Source organism: Abramis brama (genome assembly GCF_963993115.1).
Source record: "Abramis brama genome assembly, chromosome: 1".
Lineage (NCBI taxonomy): Eukaryota > Metazoa > Chordata > Actinopteri > Cypriniformes > Leuciscidae > Abramis > Abramis brama.
The window spans coordinates 36723703-36748995 of record NC_139963.1 but is presented as its reverse complement, the minus strand read 5'-3'; the positions used below and the strand labels follow the sequence as shown (position 1 = coordinate 36748995).

Genomic DNA, 25293 nt, shown 5'->3' with positions numbered 1-25293 from the left:
GTTTAGAACTGCGTCTTTATTTTAGGTTATTTATTTGACTAAAACAAGTAGGTTACTGTGTTCCTTAACTTTGTCGATTTGGAATATTGTGGTGCTTATTCAAAAGTGCTGGGACAGGAGTAACTCTGTAACATTAATTAGTTTAATCTATTTAGTTTCCTTAGCTTTCATTTTAAAACTGTTCCTTCTCCTCTACCCTAGACAGGTGAGGACGTAACAGTGACAACAGAAATGGTATTCCACATAAACGCCTGCATGATAACGGCTTCATCAGAATTCCACTGAAAGCTCTGCAGCTTTCTCCATGGAATTCTTTTGTATGTTAGTCATACAAATGTCCTCTCCCCTCTTACCATATTTGAGATTATTCTGCAAAATTATGCAGATATTCCTCCCCAATCAGCGCATAAATGTGTAAAAGTGCAGATTCTGCATGGACTACTCATCACTTATGCATGAGGAGGAAATGAGCTCATGGCGTCCGTCCAGTGGACAGTTTTGCTGTACACCCTGTGGATCTAGACAGCCTATACAGGAACAGGTTGTTTAGTAAGAAGCCCTTGTAATAAATTAAGTTTTTTGGTCTTTCTTGGAAGTATGGTGAAATCTCCTGAGAATTGCTGATGAAGGCACATATTTTGAGAGCTTTACAAGAAATCTCAGTGGATGCATTGAGCGCTCAATAGAAACCAGAAAGTACAAGAATGTTTTACAAAATGTGGTTAAGACATGCAATCTTCTGTCCTGCATCAATGATTCATGAGGACGCAGAGGAGCGATCGTAAACAGCAGAATTTAAGGCATGTTATATTGTAGATTCATCTACCGTCCAATCAGTATTGTAGGTCAACACCTACTCTAAATGTTTCCTGTTGGTTGTGAGTAACATTTAGTGTCTGTGTTGGTATTTATTCCTACATAGGAGTGTTTCTTTGACGTCTATTTTGAGTTCTGTTGCACCACATGCATTTAGTCCTGATGAAATCCCATCAAATGCACACTGTTCAATCAGAATTGATATAGTGGAGGCTTGCAGGTCAAGACACATGAATTTGCTTTGATTAAGGGCACTATGCAGTTTCCGTTTTTCTCAAACAGCGACCCCTAGAGTCGCTGTGGAGTACTTGTATTTAACTCTTCCGACCGCGCTTTCTTCGTTTTCTTCCTCGACTCTGCCATGATTCACGTCTGAAATGCGTGCTAGTGTCTTCCATAGAGGCTGCTTCATATCTTGTTGATTTATGTGACGTTGTGTCGTAAAGCAAGCCATGATTTGTCGGGGCGCCACCTCTCAAACTTGCAATGCTGGTTTTGCCAGCGGTTTTGAATGTAGTTGGTGTGAAACAGCCTGGAGGACTCATTTCAGATGCACAGCACCTAAGTTTCATGCATGGACTTCTGATATCTGTAGCTTCAGGCACATTTTAGCTTTAGCGCTGCATAACTAAAGATTATGGAAATCCAGAGCAAGACTCTGAAACCTTTACAGCGTTTATGCTAAGCAGCTCATGACTTGACATTGAAGCCACTTCAAAGACTTCGATAGCATCACAGCAGCTCATTTGGGAATTCTGAAGATGCTGAGACTGACACACATAATCTGTGTCCATCCAACATTTTTATGCCTTCAATATGATGGATCTGTCCAGATCTACATCACTGTAAAATATACATATTATTTTTTAATTATAGCAGAGTTCCTTTTTTCCATTCTGATTCACAAGCACTTGATTCCAGTTTTGATTAAATTCTGATTCATTTGGGTATATTTCAGTTATAACGTCCATTTTTCATACTTATTAAATATATTCTGTCTCTGCTAATATTGGGCAGTAGGGCTTGGGAATGCATTGAATATTGCATGCAGCTGCTTGGCCATGGAAACCCATTCCATGAAGCTCTTGTCACACAGTTTTAGGGGTAGTTGTGGCCTAATGGTTAGAAGAGTCAGACTGTTGTGAAACCCGAAAGTTGTAGCAGGAAATGACTGAGGTGCCCTTGAGCAATAGCCTAGAAATCTAGACGCACCCTAGCGGCAGCAAAATGTATTTCGCAGCCAGGGGGGTCTAGCAACTCTCAATAGACCTTCTAGCTGCAAAAACCTAAATTGGGTCAGGCCAATCACATCGTGTATAGAGTAGGCGGGGGCGGGCTTAACATATGACGACAGAGTTGCGACGGCTGCCACTTGAAAACAAAGAATGGCAGCTGCTGATGGAGAACAACGGTCTTTCGAATCGGCTTTGGCCGCGACTCTGGAGGAAGTTTTTCTTTGAGAAAAGAGCAAAGAACGGCACTTAAGTCATTCTTAAAAAAAGGAAGATGTGTTCGTAGTTTTGCCGGCCAGATATGGCAAAAGTTGAATCTATCAACTAGCTCCGCTGTTGGGAAAACGCTCTGGTTGGTTGAAGCGCTGTCCTATTGCGTGCAGAGGGAATTTGAAAGACAGCCGTTTATCCCGGCCCTCGGATTAAACCGCGTCTATGGTGAGTTGCCAGACCTAACATCTTGATGTAGGTCTGGCTTGCCAGGCTACTTGAGCAAGGCACCTAACTCCCAATTGCTCCCCAGGCGCCACAGCAAATGGTTGCCCACTGCTCCGGGTGTATGTGTCCACTGTCCACGGTTTGCAGTATGTTCACTACTCACTGCTCCTAAATGTATGCTCACTAACTTGGATGGGGACATAAATCCATTAATCAGCCCATACATATTAGAGAAATGGCAAGCAGAATGGGTAGAATGTCAGAATAACAAATTAGGCCTATTTGAAATAAATTCTGTGGTTGGGAAGAGATGTGTCTACCCTTTTGAATCAAGACACGAGCAAGGTGTCAGATAGTCCATACTAGCACCAAAATGTCAATACTGTAGTACCAACTTGTCTGTAAAACATATTCTTTTGGACTACACAATCTTTAATGTTATGAGACGGCGCTTTTTATCAGGACAAACTTTTAAGGACTTATTTATGGATCCAGAAAAGTACTTTTAAAGAACCTTTTATAGAATTGCGTTCGTTTTGCACATGTACTTTTTTATTTTTGTCAAAATTTGTTTTCATTATGTTGTACTTATGATATTATGGTGTTAAATGTTTAATATGTATCTGCCATGTAATAGCCGGTGATGCTGATATGGCAATATCCTCAAATACTACTACTACTAACTTGGATGGGTTAAATGCAGAGGACATATTCCGAGTATGGGTTACCATACTTGGCCTTCACGTCATGTCACTGTCAGTTTTTGTGTTGTTATTAATGCCAGTGGAAGTTTGGAAATCTTCAGCTATGGAATCAGCAGAGCGTTGTCACCACATGCACTCGGTGACCCCACTCTGTGACTTTATAGAGCCAGTGGCAAAATTTGGCAAAATATTGACGTATAAATTTTTTGCCCTGTCCTATTGAATAGTGATTCAAACTGGTTTTAAATTAGTCATTAAATGAATCCGCACATGAGATCCTTTTGTTTTGGGAAGAACACCAAAGGCCGCTCACTCTTCAGGCACATTGTGACCAAACCTGTCTCGTCTTAACCGTGTGACACTCCACTTAGCCAAATCCCCACTGATTCAGGACACTGTGCTTTAGGGGGATGGGTGCACCAGAACGAGCATAAGTAATGAGATCGCTCGGTGTGATCTGCCCAGTCAATGGAGTGTTATTCTCTAAGGAGTGTTTAACCCCGTTCACATCGATCAACATTCACAGGTCATTACTTATTCTATATGCTACTCAAATAAAGTCTGCTGCCTTGCATCAGTGAGCCCAGGGATAGATTTCAATGAGTCATGTGGCTTATTTTTTGTTATTTATTTGTTTTCAGTATGTCTGTATTGCCCTGTGAGAACTTAGGCTCCGAATAGAGACCGTCTAACAGACTGAACTTTAATTAATACAGAATAGCAGTGATGTCGGCCTACCATAGGCCACATCTGCGGGACCGCTGATTGATCTGTCCTCGGGTCACATCTTGCCTTAGAGCCCACAATCACTTCCCATCTCTCAGCATAACTATTATCGGAGATGTCTTTTGTATGGTTGAATGCATCTGATCCTATAAACCACACTGCTTCCCGCTTCTGCTTTTTCTTCAAGTTTTATTGACACTTCTACAATGGTAATACCATAGTATTCTTTGAAGTACCTTACGTGAAGTACCTTATCATTTAAGTACCATGGTATATGATAATGAAACTGTAACATATAACAAAATATAAAACCAAGAGGCATTTATTTTGAAAGAAAAATGCCAACAGTACACAAGTCAAAAAGTGTAAATAAGTTTACTTGTTTTGTGTCTTTTTTTTTCTTCTTTTTTTTAGATTGTAAAACAACAGATACAGTGTGGTGAACTCTGACTGGACACCTGTTCTTGAGGAGAACTGACTTCATACATAATTAAAAAGTCATTGCAAAAATGTTTCTTCTGAGAAAAGCTCAAGCACTTATTTTCAGATGCCATTGGTTTGATTTTTTTTTTTTGCTTCTAGTGCTGTGAGATTCAAACACAGTGTCCAAAATTGTACAGATAATTTTCTGGGGCCACTCTGTTTGCAATCTGAAACCAGCATTGTGCCACCACACTAACCTTTTGTATTCTTTGATATTTTACTCTGAGCAGCAGTTATGGCTAAGCAAATATGAACCTCTGCTTCTTACAAACAAATAATTTCTTAGTGAAGTCATTGCACAGTTTTGGTTTTTGTGTAAACACAAAAGTAGCATTATAATTTGAGCAAATAAATTGCTCACATCTCACGGTCTAGTCATTCATGACCTGGTATGAGAGATTCGACTGTGTATTTGCTAGTTAACTTTGCTATTGCAGATTATCAACCAGATTTGCAGTGTAGTGGGAATGCTCGGAACTCCACTGAGCCCTCTCTAATGTGGGTCACATGACCGTGGCCTCGAGGGGGGAACGACGAGGTGACATCTGCTTCCTGATCCGCACATTCGTGCCGCAACACGCCCCGACTAAACACGACAACGCTTGGAGCATAAAACCAAAACACCATGCATCAGTTTAACACAACCAGCTGATTGTTTAGAAAATATTGAACTAGTTTAAGAGACTGTCACTCGATTCAACTCAAGTGACTTCCTTCCTGCGTAGTTCCTCACTGACAATAGGACCTTCAAATCCACGTTATTGTGAAATCTTAATACTTAGTCTTTGGCCTGTCCACGAAACAAACAATAAGACTGGCAAACGCATGGAATGCGTCTTAAATGTACTTTAGCTGAGAGCTGCGGGCCTGTCCTGTCGTGAATAGCTCTTTGTTTAGCCGCAGAACCCCCCGTAAATGGGGTGGCTTCTGATTGTAGCTGCCATTGAATGCTTTACAATGGAGTTGGGTGAGATGCTTGAGCGAGAGAGGGTGGGGAATGGGAATGAGTGGGATTGAAAGCCCCACTGGCAGGTTGTACTGTTGTGCCACCTGGTGGAGAGGCAACAAGTTCAATCAGATGTGTTAATGGTCTTGATCTGTATCTTTGGTTCAGATGGTGCAGGTGGTCCGCTGCTGGGAGTACGCTGCTGTGAACGGCCTCAGTGGGTTTGTGGGGCAGCGAGTGTTTGTAACCTGATTCCCTGTCGGTCAAAGCTGTTAGCGCAATCGATTCGTTTTCATCTCTCTTTTCCCAGCGCTGTTGTAGTAGCCCAACAGTCTGTGGTGTCAGTGATGTGTTGAGTTTCACAGAGTGATATCCATCTGACCATTATGTTTCTCTGTGTGGATCTCTGTATAAAGCCACAGACAACATTTTGTTAGTTGTTAACTCTACAAATGAATAAGCAAGCAAGTAGTCATTTAGATTATACTAAATTTTAGGGACCTCCCCTTGGAGCAAAGTAGGGATGCACCGATATGAAAAGTTTGGCCGATACGATTTTTCTTTATATCCGAAAGCCTATGACCGATAGGCTAAATTGGCCGATAAATCTAAATCCAAATTTTTATATCGTTTTTGAGAGCATTACAAAAACAAAATTCTCACTATGTCCCAAGCACACAATTATAATGATGTTCTCATTATAATGTTATGAAGCCTATATGACAGACTTGCTCTACACATGTTGTACTTAACTGCATTTTCCTTTTCAAAGTGATTCCAATCATATTTCAAGTATTTCGATAACATCATGGCGAACAGTGCACATCTGAAGTGTCTCAGCTGAAGGAAATAATCCATTATTTATCAGCTTTTATATATATTTACCAAATTTTCTTATCGGGCCAATAACGATAACATTAAAAATGAACACATATCGGCTGATACCGATATGGTGGCCGATATATCGTGCATCCCTAGAGCAAATGGCTGTTTGTCTTATTCACAGGCTTTCATGAGGCTTAAAACAGCAACCTTTTGGTTGCCATATATAATAGCAATAGCAACTTTATTTATATAGCACAGTTAAAACAACACAAGTTGACCAAAGTGCTTTACAATGTAACACAGAACACAAAAAGAGAAAAAGATATCATCTGAAATAGAAACATCACATAGGCAACACATATAATAAAATTGTCACTGATTAAAAGCTATTGAAAACTTAATTATCAATGTTGAAAACAGTTGAGCTGCTTAATATGTTTGTGGAAACCATGATTTTTCAGGATTCTTTGATGAATAGAAAGTTCAAAAGAACAGCATTTATTTTAAATGGAAACATTTTGCATATGCTAGGCAAGTTTATTTATATAGCACATTTCATACACGATGGTAATTCAAAGTGCTTTACATAGAAAAGGAGTTAAAATAATCACAACATATACATAAAAAAATCAAAAATAATGCATTTACAAGTATTCATTTCTCACACAAAAAAATCTTACACGACCCAAATGGTGGTTTATATAAACACATTTGTTGTATTTTCAGTAGCTGAATGACTGTTATTACTATGATGACAGACTTTTCATTTTTGGGTGGACTATCCTTTTAAGTGCCTCTGGTCGGGAATGACTGCTGTTTATCAGTATCCTGAATTATCTGTGATCCTTAACTATTATTTAATGGGTCATTCATATCATGTGTCGTTCAGTTGTGTTATCTTCTTCCGGCTGTGTGCAGGGTTTTAGAAATTACTGACCTATTCCTCAGGGTTACCACGACTCTACTGAAGGCCTTAATTTTTTGTGTCCTTACAGTGCCGGCATTGCTGTTGGTTTCTACGGGAACGGAGAGACCTGTGACGGCGTGAATCGACTTACTTACTCCCTCCGCCATGCCAACCGCACCGTGTCAGGAATACACAGACTGGTGAGGCACTGATGCACACTGGGTTATGTTGAAATGGTTCTCCATCCCTCCAAAACACACCAGAGCTTGCCATTCTCACTGACTTACCGTTGTTACACTGATCCTTAGCTCATGAGAAAAGAGCTTATAAAGTAAATGTGTGTTTCTGTAGGTGTCAGAAAGTACATCAGCTCAGAGCCAGACTGTGGACGAGAATCTTCAGCTACTAAAGGACCAGTATGCAAAGCATACAGACTACCTGTCCATCATACAGAAACTCCAGGCTCAGCGGGGTGAGCTGGTCCATCAGTTGGCTGACATTCCTTTTTGGAACAATCTCAGCATCTCCCTGGAGGATCTGGCAACCCAGATTGAACTATATGACTGGTACAGGTACGTACATTCATATCTGTCACAGAAAGAGATCAGTGAAAGAAATCTGTAGGGATGTCAAACTTTCTGGTACTTCAGTACCAAGTCGATACTAAAACAATAAAAAAAAATACAGATTTCAGTATCCGGATGCAAGAATTTATACATTTAGTTCTTTTTAATAAAGGAAAATAGCTTGCTTTTGTTTAAAATAAAAACAATAAAAATAAAAACAAATGAAATATGTTATTACTAGTTTAAGTGTTATTGTGGGGTGTTATTGAAATATACATTTTTATCTTCCTTATATTGGTAACTGAAATGTTGGTGTTGTGACACACATTTTGTTTGTGTAAAACCTTTTTAACATCCCCCCCAAAAAATTGGGAGAAAAAAAACGCTCAAAGGATTTCTCTGTCACAAAAGTTGTGAACAGTGCATTCTCAGAGAGAATAGAAATTAGTATTCTGTTCACTCGCTGTCTCTTTCCACCTCCCGTCAACCATTTACATTTCTCAGTGAAAGAAATAGCCGTGGGGGTCTGTTAGTTTGCCTAAAAAAGTCAAAGAAGTTGCATTCCAGGCTTCCAAAACAGGATAAGCCTATAAAACTAAACATGTTTGGTATGGATTCCCAAAATGTTCATTTTCTAAACATGTTTTTTTACAAATGTTGCCAACTTTATGCCATCTAGCAAAAACCCTTATCATCGTGATGGAAAGTTTGCACGAGTAAGCTTCAAAAAAACCTTTTAAGTATATACCACTGTTCAAAAGTTTGGGGTCTGTCACCAAGGCTGCATTTATTTGATAAAAAAATACAGTAAATATTTTAATATTTTTGTGGAAACCGTGATAAATTTGTTTTGATTGTTTGATTAAAGTTCAGAAGACCAACATTTATTTGAAATAGAAATCTATTGTAACATTATAAAAGATAAATGTAATGCATCCGTGCAGAATAAAGGTTTGGTAGCGTACAATAGACAACTGATCTGTTAGTGTTAGTGACATTAATGCTGTAGAATTTGCTGCGGTTGAAATGTATTATGTTAATGTGTTGTCCTCATTAGGTGGCTGGGCTACCTGGGTCTGCTGCTGTTTGATGTGCTTATTTGCCTTCTGGTGCTCTTCGGTCTCATACGCAACTCCAAAGGAACTCTGATTGGGTAAGAAGGTTCTTCTAGATGTGTCTGAGTCATGTGGGGTACACCAGGGAAAATAGAGCTTCAGTGCTTATAGAATTTGGAATGAATTAATTATGATTGAAGCAAAAAGTATCCATGTAAACGTAGCTATTGGCACTGACATACAGTAGTCAACATTTGAAGTGGATCAAAAAAATTCATCAAAGTTGTCCTAAGATGAGAACGGGTGTTGTTCAAAATTCATGTATAACTTTGATGAATGGTTTTGATCCTCTTCAAATGTTGATTACTGTATTTTAAGATATGTCACTGCAAGTTGCTTTCAGTTAAAACAGCTCAAACATGCATTTTAGTCTGGGACTAGCTTAAGCCTTGTCTGTGAAACCGGGGGACTGAATCGTTTGTCGTAGTGCTTCATGGAAGTGGGCGGGGACAGATATAGGTGCAGTTTTTTTGGTTTCTCAAAGGGATTTCTTCTCTTGAACACAATATTTAAAAAATAAGTGGAAATGATGTGGCTGATGGCTTTAACCAAAGCAAATACCATCAATTAACTGTGTAGCTCACAGTAGGTCTGTCTTTAAAGGTTTATAAGTTATCGTTAAAAATTAATTTCTCTATGGAGGCAATTAATGGGATTTTTAAATCTGGGACCCGGCTGTTGCACGCTATACTAAAAGAATAAAAATATATATAGTTAACTCGTGTTGCTCATCTACCTTTTGAAACCGCCTTCGTGTCAGGAGCTTGCTGTTTAGGTATTTATCCTGCAAACCAGGTTTTGAAGCAGAGATATTGTCTGTGTATGTTAGAGAGTCCATCTCTGGCTGGATGGTCACTTTTTTGTTGTATGTTTGTTTCTTGTGGGTACACCAGGTTCTTGTGAGTACCTCAGGTGCATGGTGTGGGACCAATCATGTTTTGTCATTTAGTAGATTGTGCAAAACAATTCCACTAGCCCGGCCAAAAAACAGATAGAGCCGTCTCATTAGCCACTGATAACCTGCCGTTTCTTAAAGAAGGGAGCAGTGCATTGTTTCCCCGGGCTAGAGCTCACATTAAAGCCTGGTGTCTCCATCCTGTAGCTGGATTACCGATTTCCTCTGGCTTGTCTTACCCATTATATGTTCAGACATTTAACATTTTGCATTCACATTATATAGCAAAAAAGCCTGTTTGACTTGAGGCCGTGTCAGAAGGTAAATGTCAGGATATTGATTTGCTCAGTAATAAAAGTTACTACTTGCTAAAATCACGACATCTTGAGGTTGCTATAGTTCACTCCTGACTTGAGGCAATTCATGATGCCAAGATACCATCCTTTTGTTAAATTTGGCCTTAATTTAAAAGAACAGATGGAGCCATAATGTGCATTAATGTACGTTTAATTAATCACAAAAAAATCCATTCGATATGTTTTTTTTCTAGAAAACAACTTTAGAGTTGTATACTGCAAACTGTCATTTTTGTTCAGAATTTTTGTTTAAAATATATAAACATTCATTCATAAGATAAATAAACTTAATATAACTAAATATTTAAGATATATTAGTTTTTAGATAAGTATTTTAGTTAAGTATTAAATAATATTAATAAAATCAAATGATAATAATTAGTGTGTGCATATATACTATTTATTATTTCATTTTATTAATATTATTTAATAATATAAATTATTATTATTGTTAATTATTTGCAGTCTGCTTTTCTGCAATATGTTATATATGCTCAGATATGGCCTTTAGATGTGAAGATGAGCAGATGTTTTGGTTGTTTTAGACAAAGATGATACTCATAACAAGCTATATGGATGATGGTAATAAATGTGTGCTTAATCCCACTGCTGCCTCCATAATTTTACCTCCATTAAATTCTAATTATATTTGAAAGTAATGGAAATTGTTGTGGGATGAATGGTTTTCCCCAGCAAAAATAACCCTTTGAGGGGTTTCCAACCATTTAAATGTTCATAACATGTATAAACTGTATATAATGATGGCTGAGATAATCATTATCTTTGTTCTCTCAGGGTGTGTTTTCTGGGTGTGTTGGCGCTGGTGATCAGCTGGGGCTCACTGGGTCTGGAACTGACTGTCTCCTCGGTGAGTGTCTCCATGGCAACACTACTCCACACAGAGGCAGGGCAGTATTGTACTGATGCTTCCTCTTATGATCTTTCCTGCACAATATTGAATTATATCTGTGGAATTACCTAAAGCAGCCAGTAATAGCTTATCTCTGATTAGCAGCCTGTTTAGCACAGTTATACCTTATTATTGCTTTGAAGGGGAGATATCATGCCATTTTTTTTGTAGATGTACTCTAAAAGGTACTTGCACATAGTCAGAAATTTTTGCACGTTAAAAAATAAATACGACCGCACGTTGTGTCAATCACGTTCACGTTCAATCGATTTTCTGCGTTTTTTCGCATCTGTAGCAAGCAATTTGAGAAGTGTTTTGACAGTTCAGAGCCACCGAATGACGAATACGAAAAAACGCATACACAAATTTCGGACTCGGTGTGCAAGGACCTTAACACTCACAATGCAAAACTCCCTCCCCAGTCCACACCGGACATTAATAGAACTTGCCATGGTTGGGACGTCAGAACCATTAGCACATTAACAGCGACCACCTGTGTTTACATATCAACTCCTATTTATCATTAAGCAACTTCATAAAACAATTTCATGGTGCTGCTTTTACTAAATTCACATAAAAGACAGTTACATATTAGGATTGTACAAACCTCAAAATCATCTAGTCAGTGGGTTGCCTTCTACTAGTTTGCAAATCAATTGTATGGAAAGCCCCTGTTTGATTGGGCTAGTTTCAGATTGACCTGACCCTGATTGCATGCATTTCTTGGGGGGAATTTGGATAAGATGTTTTCTTGCTGGTGCAAAATGCAATGAAACATAAATCAGGGATCTCAAAGGTGCAATTTTTATTTTATTTTTAATTTTTTAACTTGACATGCCATAATAAAAATACAACACTTGTCAAACAGCTAAAGCACAGCAAGCTGCCAGGACGCTATTTAAATCACTGCCGCTAAAAATAACAACTTAAAATATATACACTACCATTCAAAAGTTTGATGTCAGCAGGATGGTTTTAGCTCTATTTATTTGATTAAAAAAAATACTGTATAAATTAAGTACTTTTTTTTTACAATTTAAAATAATGTCACATGATCCTTCAGAAACGAGTCTAATATGACAATTTACTGCTCAAGAAACATTTCCTATTACACTGTAAAAAATTATATGATCAATAAGTTATGACAACATGTTTTTACATTGCTTAAACTTAAAATAGGTTTTCATAAGTTATACAAGATTCAGCTCATTTTTTAAAGTTTTACTGTAATTGTCAGTTTAATGTAATTTATTAGTATCCAAGTTTAAGGTACTTACAAATATAAGGCAGAAACTTTTTTTTGTCTAGTGTTTCAATGTTGAAAACAATTGTGCTGCTTAATATTGTGAAAACTGTGATTTAAAGAAAAGTCATGAAACTTTAAAAGAACAGTGTTTATTTGAAATAGAAATGATTAATGAAAGTTTTGATTAATTTAATGAATAAACTAAGGCGTTTAATTGGTCCTGAAGAATATTTCTGAACTTCAGTGGAAAATAACATGCTATAAAGTGTAGAATATACTCTATTTAATTGCTTTTCTCTCATTTTAGGGCTTCAGTGACTTCTGTGCGGCACCTGACATGTACATTACCAAGGTGTCAGAGCAGTACACCCTTATCAAGAAAGGTACGTTTTATTCAGTTCTCTCCACCATTTTCTTTCTTCCACCTCCTGCTGATTTGTGAGTAAGACGCTTAATCTAGCAAGTGTTATTGTGAATCACTCGCGAGTCTGTCTGAATATAGACTGTCCTACACCTCCTGACGGAGGAGCGTGTTCTCTGAGGAGTGAACAGTCACACAGGCTTTCATTTCCTGTTGGCTCAGAGAGGAAGCGTTCCATCTGACTTTCTCTTCCTTTCTTTATCAGCATTACTCAACACAGCAGTTCCTCTTCAAAGTGACCTTATTATCCACAGGAGGCTGGATGCTCTCAGTAAATCAGTGGGAAGAGACAACTGTGTGGGTGTTTCATCCACCAGCCTGTGTTTGTTTTGTGTGTCCAAGCCCTTCCTCTTTGGGTGGCCGGAGCGAGATCATACATTCTGGTCAAGCCTAATCGAGGTGGACTCAGGGCACGGCCCATTGAAAAATGGTCTTCCTGTGACTTATTCCCTGGAAAGGAAGCATTTTCACTGGCTTGAACATGTGTGAATCCTATTAAAGAGGACATATTATCCTGCTTTACATTTTCAACTTTCTTTAGTGTGTAATGTTACTGTTTAAGTATGAAAAAGGTCTGCAAAGTTACAAAGTCACTCCAAACTTTTTCTGAACTCCCTCAAACGCCTCAATTGTAATCTTGAGTTTTCTTTAGGAACGTACACATCACAATATTCCTCATTTAAACAATCCCCATCCACAGAAAAAGTGCAAGGCCTGGCTGAGTTGCATTAGTAGTGTGTTGAAACTCAGTTATAGTAAGGGGCGTGACATTTCTGAAATGCGCTCGAAGCAACTGACCAATCACAACACACTGGTCCAGACAGCCAATCAGAGTACACTGCGCTTTTCGGAAGGAGGGGTGTCATAGAGACAGGAACTAAACGGAGCGTCAGACTGGGAAGAGAGGTGCTGCAACATTGGTGCTTCGCAGTAAGCAGAAGTGTAATAATGAATGCATGTGGATCCCTGTATGCTTTAGTGTAGCATAAGCAGATTCGATATGTCAGCTTTGGCCTCTGTTATGATTAATCAATTTGTTAGTCGGCTGTGAAGAGAAGAGCTACAGCAAAGAGAACTTCTGAAGAACAGAAAACAGGAGAGAGATAAGAGGAGAGGAAGAGAAAACCGCTGAAGGATGGGGATGATAAACTGTGTGACTCTCAGCTTCACACACCCATGAAATTGTGTGTCTTCTGGGCTCTATTCTTATCTTTGTTCTTCCTATCTTCAGTCTTTCTCTCATTTGCTCTAAATAACTCCTTAAGGGGATAGTTCACCCAAAATTGAACATTGTGCTGTTATTTATTCACCCTGATGTAATTTCAATTTGTAATTTTTTGGGGTCTGTGGCAATAAAAATAATAAGTGTCTGTTTTACCCAGACTTTTTTGTCTAACCCAGTTCATAGTGTCCATGTGCAGTCAAGCACCAAAAATTCACAAGTGCTCCATGTGACTTGTGCACTATATTCTAAAGGCCCGTTCACACCAAGGATGATTACTATAAAGAGAACAATAAATATATAGTTAAAGAATAGTGAAGTCCACATCACAGCTATAATGATAATGACACAGAGGAACGATATCATTGGGATCACTTTCAGAACTATTTTATCCAGTTGATGAGCCAATCAGAATCCATCCTGCTGTAAACAAGCTCGCATATTTAAGGTGAAAGACCAGCACACGCTTAGAATAAACAGAACGATATAGTCCACTGGTGTGGATGATAATATAGTTATCATTATGGTTATCTTTATATTTATCGTTGTTGTTGTTGTGAACGGGCCTCGAGTCTTTTGAAGCAGTGTTGTTGTTAATTAAAACTAACACATCAGACTTTAGCTCACACCTTTGCACAAGTTACGTCCCTTTAATCCAGAAAAAGATTTGGAGCAGTGATTCAGCCGGAAGCATTAATGGCTGTAGATGGAATCCACAGAGAAAAAGTGATCAGTGAAGCTTTGAGTGTGTTCCCTCAGGTCATCACTGTCCTAGACTGACAAGTCATACTGCGTTTCCCCAGAATAGAACCCAGACTTCTCTGTGCTTGCAAACAGCACGCATGTCCCTGTGCCATCATGTGTCTGTCTTCTGTGAGGAAAACCTCAATATGTATTCCAGCATGTCTTCTGTGCTGTGGTGTTTAAAACACAGTCTAGTTGTTTACAGACGTTTTAGACTTTTTACAGACTGTTGTGCATTTATGCAATAATTAAAATCTAGCAAACTTTATTATTATTATTATAGTTATATAACACTATACTTTTTAATATTAGCCTGGCATTACAACAACAAAAAAACTAGTAAACACTGCTGTGAGTTTGTAATGTCATGAAAAAACAATAGTGGAGGGTTTTAGCTTGGGGAAAATGTACATCTTTAACATTTTGAAATGTAAAAAAGGGTCCTTTTTTTATTTCCTTACTCCAAAAAACTTTTAGAATATGGGTGCATTTACATGACAACGATGTACTAAAAACAGAAAAGTTTTTTTACTTTGCGTTTTTTTTTTTTTTTTTTTTTTTTTTTTTGTTGCAGACCAACGTTGTCAAAATGATCCCCCGTTTACACTGATCTGAAAAAAAACCCGACAAAAAACGTTGTATTCATGCCAGGCCATTAGTTGGCGATGTCACTTTGTAAAGAAACACTACATACGTAAAGAAAACGCCTATAGACTGAACACATAATACGCATACACACGACGTCACTGTTTTCACAAATTCACATTTTAGTAGTTTACACAGAGACTATAACTATATTTTCAAAAAAGTTTGCGTTTTCAGACACTCAAATGTAAATGAACGGCCAAAACCAATAAAACAGTTTTCTGTTTTCTGTCGTTCAAATTGCCCCTTAGACTGAATGCTTTTGCTACTTCAGTATGTAAATCACCTAGCCTGGATGCCAGCCGAACTTGGCCCCGCCCACAACATTTGAGGTCGGGAAGTTCGGTCTGGACTTGATACGTTGTGGAGCAACAATGCTCTAACCAGAGCTTTTCAGACCAATCAAATGGTCAGGTCGGGCTTTATACGATGATGGACAGATGATCAACAGTAACGTAATGATCCACGTCACCAAAGAGTGCTTGGGTTGAATTTGTTTACAACAAAGACGGCTGCCGCTGGAGAATTGAGATGTGTAGATTCCGCCATCACGTCTGTCATAGAAGATATCGACAGCGCATTAATTTTAAAAGAGGAACAGAAAACCGCGATCATTTGTCGATTGGAAAGATGAATGAAGAACATGCGTCACTTACTCCGTTGCCCTGATTGGTTGTAGGTCTGTCCAATTGAGTGCAGAGGCATTTTCTTTCCTGGTTCGGTTGAAACACGCCCCGTAATCACATCCCAATGGAGCAGTATCAGACCCACATTCTGACTAGAATCTGAGTATGACGACGTCAGGCTATAAATCACCTGTTATTATTGGCTAACCAATAATAATTCACATTGTTGCTCACAAGAGTGTCACAATGTTTATCCTCAATCAATGTTGATTTCAAACCCAGAAGATGAAAATAGTCCAAACATATCTCTACTTTTAATGGGGAAAGTGTTTAATTTAATGCTATAATTGTCTTCCATGATGTACACGGTTTAGTCATCTGGTAACGTCTCAGAAGAATCATCATTGAAGAAAAGCAGTGAAACCCTTCATAAAGAAGATCTGGCGTGTTTCCTGTCTTGCATGAATCAGGATCTTTTACAGCCTGCAGTCACCCCGCAGAGTGGGATTTAAAGCTCTGCCTCCTCTCAGAACCGTTTTGGAAGTCGCTCCATTGTCTTTATTTCATAAAGGCATCACCAGTCAACCAATATTGCGTCCAATTACTGGAGGTCATTCACACATGACGTGAGACTATGGGGCCCTGACACACAGCCTGAATGCTATTACAACCTATAAATCCAGCCATAAACTGCACTATAAACCAACACCGCTCACTTCAGCCTTTTATATACAGCCATCCATGGGTAGAATTGAGAGGCTACTTTATTCCCTCATTATTGCTATAATTATACCGTTTATATGCAGTCAGGGAGGCCGGTTGTATGCAATGGGAGAATTTGCTTGTTCATAAGCAGGTTTTACAGACACCACTGCTGGCACTTTTCCCTGTGACCGGTGCCATGCGCTTGTCCACGTGTGTAATGATAGTGATGAAAACATCACTCCTCCTCAACAAACCCACTGCTCTGACGCATGTGTCTGTTTTTGATTCTCATCCACGCAACCCTCTGCAAGCTGCGTATGAAGATGGCCCAAGACTCCATCTGCGTTGGCGTGTGGAGGTTTATGAGAGGACTGTGTGAATTAGTATTTCCGGTGCAGAAATAGAGAAGGTTGTTTTTTTTTAACCCTGCAGTCTACATCTTCACTGCACTCTTCATCGTTACAGTCACACGTCAGATTCATTGCTCAAAAGGTTTGGGTCATGAAGAATTTTTTATTTTTTTTTTATTTTTACATTAAGCAGCACAGCTGTTTTCAACATTGATAATTAGAAATGTTTCTTGAGCAGCGAATCGGCATACAGTTTCCATATTATGGGAATCGAACCCATGACCTTGGTGTTACTAGTGTCAAGCTGTCAAACTGTTTGAGGTACTAACCCTAGTGCTTCTTTTTAGGAGGTCTTCAGGTCTTGTCTTTCTTTCAGTCCTCCTACAAATCGACACTCTTCAAATATGCGATTTGTGATTTTTCTCTTCACCTTTGCTAAAAGTAGTAGCTGCATTAAGCTGTCTGCTGTCAGAAGCTTCTCTCCTTTTCTACCATCCCAACACGTTACACTCTAGTGATGTTATAAGTGTTAATGTAAACTGCTACCAAATATGACAACCATTACTGATACACATTTACTGACGAGCATATGCAATTATTAATGTCCAGTTGAGTGAGATCTGAACTTGCAACCTACTGCACCTGAGGCAAGAGTTATTCTTGAGCACCCCTAAGACTGAAAGCCTACATTTATTCAATATTTTGGCTATTTTTTTAATGCTTAAAGCTACCAATGAGAGTGTTCTCAGCTTAATTTTAACATGTTTTAGCATGTCTGAATCCGTTCCACAGATTTTCCTCTAATATCGGTGCAAAAAAATCTGGTCTAGTCTAGGATTAGTTATTGATTCTTTTGCATTGACTGGGAAATTGTCCTCTACAGAAGAGAAATTATATGTTAGGCTTATCTTGGTTGAGTGAGGCAGTCGTGGACTGAATCTAAATTGCCTCGTGGTTGGAAATATAGCTAGTCAAATACCTGACATGGCTGCTGTGGGCTCTCTGAGGTCAGCAAATGATAGTGTGTCAGTGTGAGTTCTGCTTAGGGCGGATGTGAAACGGAAAGAATTGAGAAGATTTTTAGCTTGTTGCAGGTTTGTAATGACTCGCAGTGCTTGTTGTTATTCACCATGAAGTCCAAATGGACAATTCTGAATGATTATATTTTTTAACTTAAAAAAAAAAAAAAAAAATCTTTCGTCAAAACTTCACCTCCCTCTTTCAGCAACATCTCGTCTTCTCTGGTGACGTGTTTACTGGCACTAGGGTGGGACAACCTGTCACTCACATGAGATCGACCATTAGCAGACCACAATCCCCCAAACAATTCCCCATTGACAAAATCAAGTCCCGCCCTACATTTTTCTTGTTTGAAATGCCGTTTCAATTGGAAATAGGACACAGAAGGAAAGTAAAAGTCTATCGCAACTTCCGTTTGATGTCGAATTTTAATAAGAAGTTTGTAGAGGCAAGCAAATGGAAAAACACTGCCATGAGTGGATCTTCATCTAGATGTTAAATGCTGATTTCTTCTGACCTAACACCTCTCTCTCTCTCTCTTTCTTCACAGATATCCTGCAGTATTACCTCACATGTAACGTGGGTCAGGTCAACCCCTACCAACAGGTAACCATAGATATTAAAACTATATCCGTTTAATTATTTGATTCAGATTTACTCTATGAACTAAATCCCTCACCTTCAAACCTCTGAGAGATGTCCTCAAGAGTGTATATCGGCTCTGTTCCAAACCCTGGCATCTTAGGCACATTCCCAATGCAAAGGCTTTTGAGAACTGTAAAATTAAACACCCTTCTAGATTCCTCTTTTGGCTTAACTCTAACACAGCATTACTGGTCTGGTTCAAGGAAAAGGTAATCCCAGAATGCATTGCGATAAGGTTTTTACATTTCTGTAGTGTAAATAAAGTTACGTTTTTGGTTTAAATATTCAGCAAATATTAAGTGTTATTATAGTATTATATTCTGTTAATTATCAATATTTTTGAGTAGGCTTTATATATTTAGCTGTAACTTATTTTTATTTTACTTTTAGTAATTGGTCAAATTTTGTACATTTTAGGTTTTTCATCTGATATTTATATTTTAATTGATTTCAGCTTTAATTCAGTTACTGAAAACGATTTTGAATAGTTTTAGTTAACAATACCATCACTGATGCTCTGGGAGAATTAACTTAGTCCTGTGTGCACGTAACGTGAGGTGTGAGGGACCATTAATGTTGTTGTTTCGGTAAAGAGTTTGATTTCGTTGTGGTAAGGAAGCTGCCTTAGATGGTAGTTGCCAGTGTAAACAATAGACAGCGAGGCATCTCACTGGTCTTTGGAAGACAGCCAATCTTCTCCCTCCTCACACTCACACGCCCCCTGCTTCGTTTGTCCCTGTACATTAGCATTCTCCTCGTTGCGAGAGCTCGATGGAAATGTGTGTTCCTTTGGCTTCCTGCCTCTCCCTTTAGTTAATGAAGTCCTTCTCCAAGTCTTTATTTGACTAATGCATGTGCATAATTCAAACAAATCACAGCTCTTAACTGATCATGATTGATCTATTATGTCAGTGACAGCTCCATTGTCTTGATATCACTTAATTTGAATGAAGGGTAATGCCCATATGGAGATAGAACGTTGTACTTTGTCAGCTGATGCTTCAAAATGGAGTTCCTCCAGTTCTCATGCAGCATACAGATGAACTCTTCCTGATTCACATCTGAGACAGCAAATAAGTGGAATGGATATTGATTTTAGGCTTAAAATGTCATCCAGGAACATTTAAAAAACATTTAAAGAGAAATGTTGAAGATTCTGCAACCAATTTAATGCTTTATAGTTCAAACATCAGAGCTACTTTGCTATCTACTGTCAGGTACCTTCTAAGGGGCTGTTCACACAAGACATGTTCTTGTTTTAAAATAACTACACTGTAAAAAAAAAGTGGCTGCCTTAAATTTAAGTACAATCAACTAAGTTTCAACTTAGAAATGACATTAAACAGACTTTAAGAAATTAGTTGAATCTTGTATAATTTATTAACTTATTTTGATGAGTTAAAGCAATGTAAAAACATATGAAGAGTTCAGATGCAAAAGCCTCTAAGTGCCATCTGAAATTTTCTTCTAGAATGATCTTTTTTATCAAGCTCGTATATTTAAGTTTAGTTATTTCACTTAAATGACAATTAATAGGTCATTTTCATCTAGAATATTACAATTGAAATAATGATATTTTCTATTTTAATATGTTTTAAAATGTAATTTATTCCTGTGATGGCAAAGCTGAATTTTCAGATTTGTTTTAAATTGAAACCATGATACATTTTTCTTCTAGATTTGATTAATAGAAAGCTCAAAAGATTTTTTTTTAAATAGCAAAGACATGTATAATGTTACAAACAATTTCTGTCACTATTGATCAATTTATTGTGTCATTGCTAAATAGATGTTGTACTTTCTATTAAAGAAACCCACACTTTTGAACTATGTATACAGTGCTGCCTCAGAATTTGAGCAACACAAAGTGTATCTTTGAGGCAGCATAATTTTGGAAGAATGTTGGAACAGCGTTTGTCATATTGCTTTTCATAATTCCTGCCCAACTGGCAGCACGCTTTTCACTTTCGCTTCTCGCTTTTCGAATTTGCGATCGCGTGTACTCTGTATATAGGCCTATAATTTGCTGGCATAAAGGAGCCGCTATCAATATGGTATTTTTGGTATTTTGAATGTACTCTCGAATTTGCTATAATGCGTTCTCTGTGTATTGGAAGCAGCGGTAATGACCGCACATTTGACAAGAAAACTTTCATATTTGTCAATGACCAAATCCTCTGCCTCTGTTTTGTCAGTCATCTCGCCTCACTCTCCTCGCCTCACTCTCATCACGTGATAAGTGAAATCTGACTACTGCTGTGACTCTGCAGCTCGTGTTGTAGAGCAGAGCAGAAACTTTCAGTTTATAATTGTAGCGTCGCTTGTCTAACTGAAGTAAATGGTTTTTATTTCCATAAAAAAGCAAAACGACAGTGGGGGCGGTGCCATGGTGAGCAAGTAATGTAATTAGTGTACGGCCGAACGCTGTGTACCACCGACAACCGCAGCAAGCCCACCTTAAGCTTGTCCTAGCTACTGGCTTTTGTCTTCAGAAGTTAGTTTCTAGCAATGTTGCCCGCACGTAACACTGGAACCAAAAGTCTCCTGTGCGCTCTGTAAAGAACGTACTTTCACTGCTTCTTTCTCAGTGAATGTCAGCAAATTTTCCAGCCTATCATTGTAGAACTGTTGACAGACAAAGCTGACACAGTGGCCATTTGGCATCTCAAATATTCATGTTCTCAAGACCTCCGCTCTTGAAATATTCCATGACACTTTAAAATGTCCTTAATGGCCGGGTGCCAGAGCCTGAACTGACTTTTGCTGCTGGGTGTAAATGCACTGTTGCATTATGCAAGCAGCTCTGACTCCGGCTGCAGTACTAAGAGTGGAGTGCACAGTGGTGAATGAACTCTGAGGAAATACTTCTACACTGGGCAGGAACCAGGAAGTGGCAGTTGTACAACCCAGTTTATATAACCTGTCTAGCTCTTAACAGTATTTTTTTGTGTTTTTCATAAAATAACTACGATCAAACAATAACAACGACTGATTAATAATGTGATAGTTTCATTAATTATGCTTAAGGACGTGATGAAGTGGTTCAACTTTTGTAGCACTTTTAAATCTAAAAAAAGAACAAAAATGTTTTGAATCAGTAATCACATTTGTATGCAGCAAAGATGCATTACATTTTTTTAAAATTACAGTAAAGAAATTTATAATTTAGCAAAATATTTTTATTTTAAATAATGCTTTTCTTTTGAACTTTATATTTATCAAAGAATCCTTAAAAACAATTTATCACAGTTTCCACAAAAATAGTAAGCAGCACAACTGTTTTCAACTTTTCTAATAATTAGAAATGTTTCTTGAGCATCAAATCATCATATTAGAATGATTTCTGAAGGATCATGTGACACTGAAGACTGGAGTAATGATGCTGGAAATTCAGCTTTCACAGCACAGGAATAAATTACATTTTAAATTTTATTCAAATAGAAAACAGTTGTAAAACTTTATTTATTTTTTTAAATCTTACAAACCTCAATTTTTAACAAAAGTGTCTCTGCCAAGCTATACGGGAAGTCTTATAAATATAGTTGCGTATAAATATAAATATATATAATTTTATCATTAATTTATCATTATAATTTTCATCATTGCATATATATATGCAATGATGAAAATTACTAATTTTGTTTATTTTATATTTGATTTTCAACCAATGTCTTTAGTTTAAATTTATTTTAATTCTTATTTGTTGTATATTTGAGTTTAACAAAAATAGTTTAGATAATATTACTTTTAGTATATAAAAAATACTGATTCCTATAATTTCTTTTCCTCTCTGTGATCTTGTTGTCCAAAAATTAAAAGTATTAAAGTAAACTTAAAAATGCAGAATGTAAATGTTGAAAATGAAAATATTGATTTCTGAATCAAGTTTTTATGAAGAGTAAAAGCTTATCTATAAGATAACATTTGCACAGATCATATAACTGATTTCTTTTGTCTTCTTGTAGAAGTTGTCAGGGAGTCACAAAGCACTGGTGGAAATGCAGGACGACGTGTCAGAACTACTGCGCTCTGCAGTCCGAGAATACCCCAACACAAAGGTGAGCACTCATATGTTGGTATCTACACGTGTGTGTGTGTTTCAGAGCATGCATGCTGTATGTACGGTCCATTTCCCACAATTCCCGATACACAAATGTCCTAAAGTGTGTGTGTGTGTGTTCGTTCTCCCCCTGGGCCTCTGTCATTGTGCAGCATCTGTGTGTGTTCTGGCACAAAGTAATGGCTGACATTCAGTACATGTGAGAAAGAAAGCCGTCCTCTCGCTGGAACACAAGCGTTGAGAGAAAATGCTGAATCAATGGAAATATTTCACCCTTAGAACCAGATAAAATCTGTTTACCACTGCAGCTTTATACAACTTAGACCTCACACAATACTGAGCCTTTAAAAGAAAGAAAACAAGCCGCTCTTCTTTGACATCCTTCTGTGTGAATGTTTTTGTTTGTCATGTGTTTGCTGCCATCAAGTGCTGAACTCATAAAAACTGAATAGAGCGTTAAAATTGTGAAATGTTTGAAATTGATTATGCTTAATATATGCACTACAGTTCAAAGGTTTGGGGTCAGTACATTTTTTTTTAAAGTAATGTATACTTTATGCTTTTATTCAGCAAGGATAGATTAAATTAATCAAAAGAGACATTTCTATTTCAAATAAATGTTGTTTTTTCACTTTCTAGTCATCAAAGTTCACAATTTCCACAAAAATGTTAATCAGCACAACATTGATGATCATAAGGAATGTTTCTTGAGCAGCATATACTGTATTATAATGATTTCTGAGGGATCATGTGACTGAAGACTGGAGTAATGATGCTGAAAATTCAGCTTTGACATCACAGGACTAAATTACATTTTACAATTTATTCACATAGAAAAGTTATTTTGATATTTCAAAATATTGCTATTTTACCATGTTTTGATCAAATAAGTAAGCAAGCTTTTGAACAGTAGTGTGTATACCTAACATATCTATCTAGAGTTTACATTTAGAGTAACCATGTTATTGTGCCTGTTTTTTAGGGAAACCTTGAGCAAATTCAGGGGGCTTTGAACACCACTGAGGTTGGACTGCACCAGCTCACTGCCCTTGTGGACTGCCGCAGTTTGCATATGGTGAGAAATAGTGTTTTGTTTTTAGAGTATATGACCACTTTGCACATCCGGTTCCACTCAGACTCGAAGTAAAGCACAGCTTGCAAAGATTTTCACTGTAACCTCAACTTGTGGGTTTCTGTTGACATGAAAAACCAAAGGCTTGCAGTCCACTCACAAACAAACACTCGTACACACATGTGTGTTTCTATCTTCTGTCTGCTTTAAACCTCACCAGCACTTACTGCTGCAGTCTGGAGCCTGTCCTCGTCTCCAAGATGGAAATGTCTGATATTTCAGGATTCAGCATGACTAGAGTTCCTCCTCATGGCTGAAAGACAGAGACCTGCTGTGTGGGTGGTCCTGAAAATGCATCTCCTTCCCATGAGAACAGAAAGTAACGGATAAAATATGGACTTTTGGAAATGTATTATACATTATTAATGGTGTTTTCATACTGCAAAAGCAATAACACCCTTCACAGTCGTCCAAGCCGTACATCTGGGCTGTATGTGGGAGCGTTTGTGCTGGAGATGCAGAACAGTGCCGGCAGTAATTACAAATGGAGCAATTTTGCTGTTAATAATGACGGTAATTTGGAGGAAGGAGACGCTGCCATGTTTCTCTGATAGCAGCATGTGTAGGGCTGGTTGCAGTTCAGGCAGCATTTATTATTAAAAACCCCTGTTTCTCTCTGCAGCATGTGGTGCCATCTACTGCAGGAAGTTCTCAGTTAGAGAGTCTAGCACTGGATGTTATCATTTCTTCTGTTTTTATTATTCACATACCCAGCAGAGATAGGCTGGTTTCTGTATCCGTTTGGTTCATGCAAGCAGTGCTGCAGTGGATCAAAAGAATTCATCAAAGTTGTCCTAAGAAAAGAACGGGTATTGTTCAAAATTCATGTATAACTTTGATGAAAGGTTTTGATCCACTTCAAATGTTGACTACTGTATATATTCCATTCTTTATCGACTACATGAAGTGAATTAAACATCACATTATATCAGAGTTTCCCAGACTGAGGTTCATGAAGGAACTGCAATTAAATAATATATTTAAAATAAATCCAAAATACCAAAACATAATTAAATGACTTGCTGAGTGATAATTCAAATAATAGTTAATGTGTTCGACAGGAGTTGATTAGATATGCAATGTGGTAATGCTGAGAAAACGCTTCTTAAAAGTGAAATGGTTTATGTAATTTCAGTGGTCAAAGAAAGTCAATGATGGCTGCGAGTTAATGACCGAATTTTCATCTGTTTAATAACAGGCAGTGTTTGCGTGCAGTGCTGGGATTGTGCGTTTAATGCTGCCTCTGTCTGTTTCTGTGCAGGATTATGTGCAGGCATTGACCGGAGTGTGTTATGATGGGCTGGAGGGTCTGATCTACCTGGTGCTGTTCTCATTCATCACAGCTCTCATGTTCACCTCTGTCATCTGCAGCGTGCCGCACACATGGCATGGCAAAAGGTGAGATCTTTATAAAATATATATATAAGTGGCCCAAGTAATGTTTATTACGTTTAATTATAATTTAATAAAATAAACTGATATATGACAATAATAATAGTTTATTTATAGTCAATAATCAATCTGATTATTATTATTATTATCACAACAATATTCAAAG

At 37.8% G+C, this 25293-nt stretch overlaps 1 protein-coding gene across 1 annotated transcript in view; it reads left to right on the top strand.

Moving 5' to 3' along the window:
• Positions 1-25293, top strand: part of ttyh3a (tweety family member 3a) — a 73390-nt gene that overhangs the window by 31656 nt on the left and 16441 nt on the right. Inside the window, exons 3-11 of the mRNA XM_084091718.1 lie at positions 7166-7277; positions 7429-7649; positions 8701-8796; positions 10805-10877; positions 12473-12548; positions 18449-18504; positions 22509-22601; positions 23586-23678; positions 24997-25133. Coding sequence (XP_083947844.1) covers positions 7166-7277; positions 7429-7649; positions 8701-8796; positions 10805-10877; positions 12473-12548; positions 18449-18504; positions 22509-22601; positions 23586-23678; positions 24997-25133 — 957 coding nt within the window. The remainder of the gene's footprint in view (positions 1-7165; positions 7278-7428; positions 7650-8700; positions 8797-10804; positions 10878-12472; positions 12549-18448; positions 18505-22508; positions 22602-23585; positions 23679-24996; positions 25134-25293) is intronic.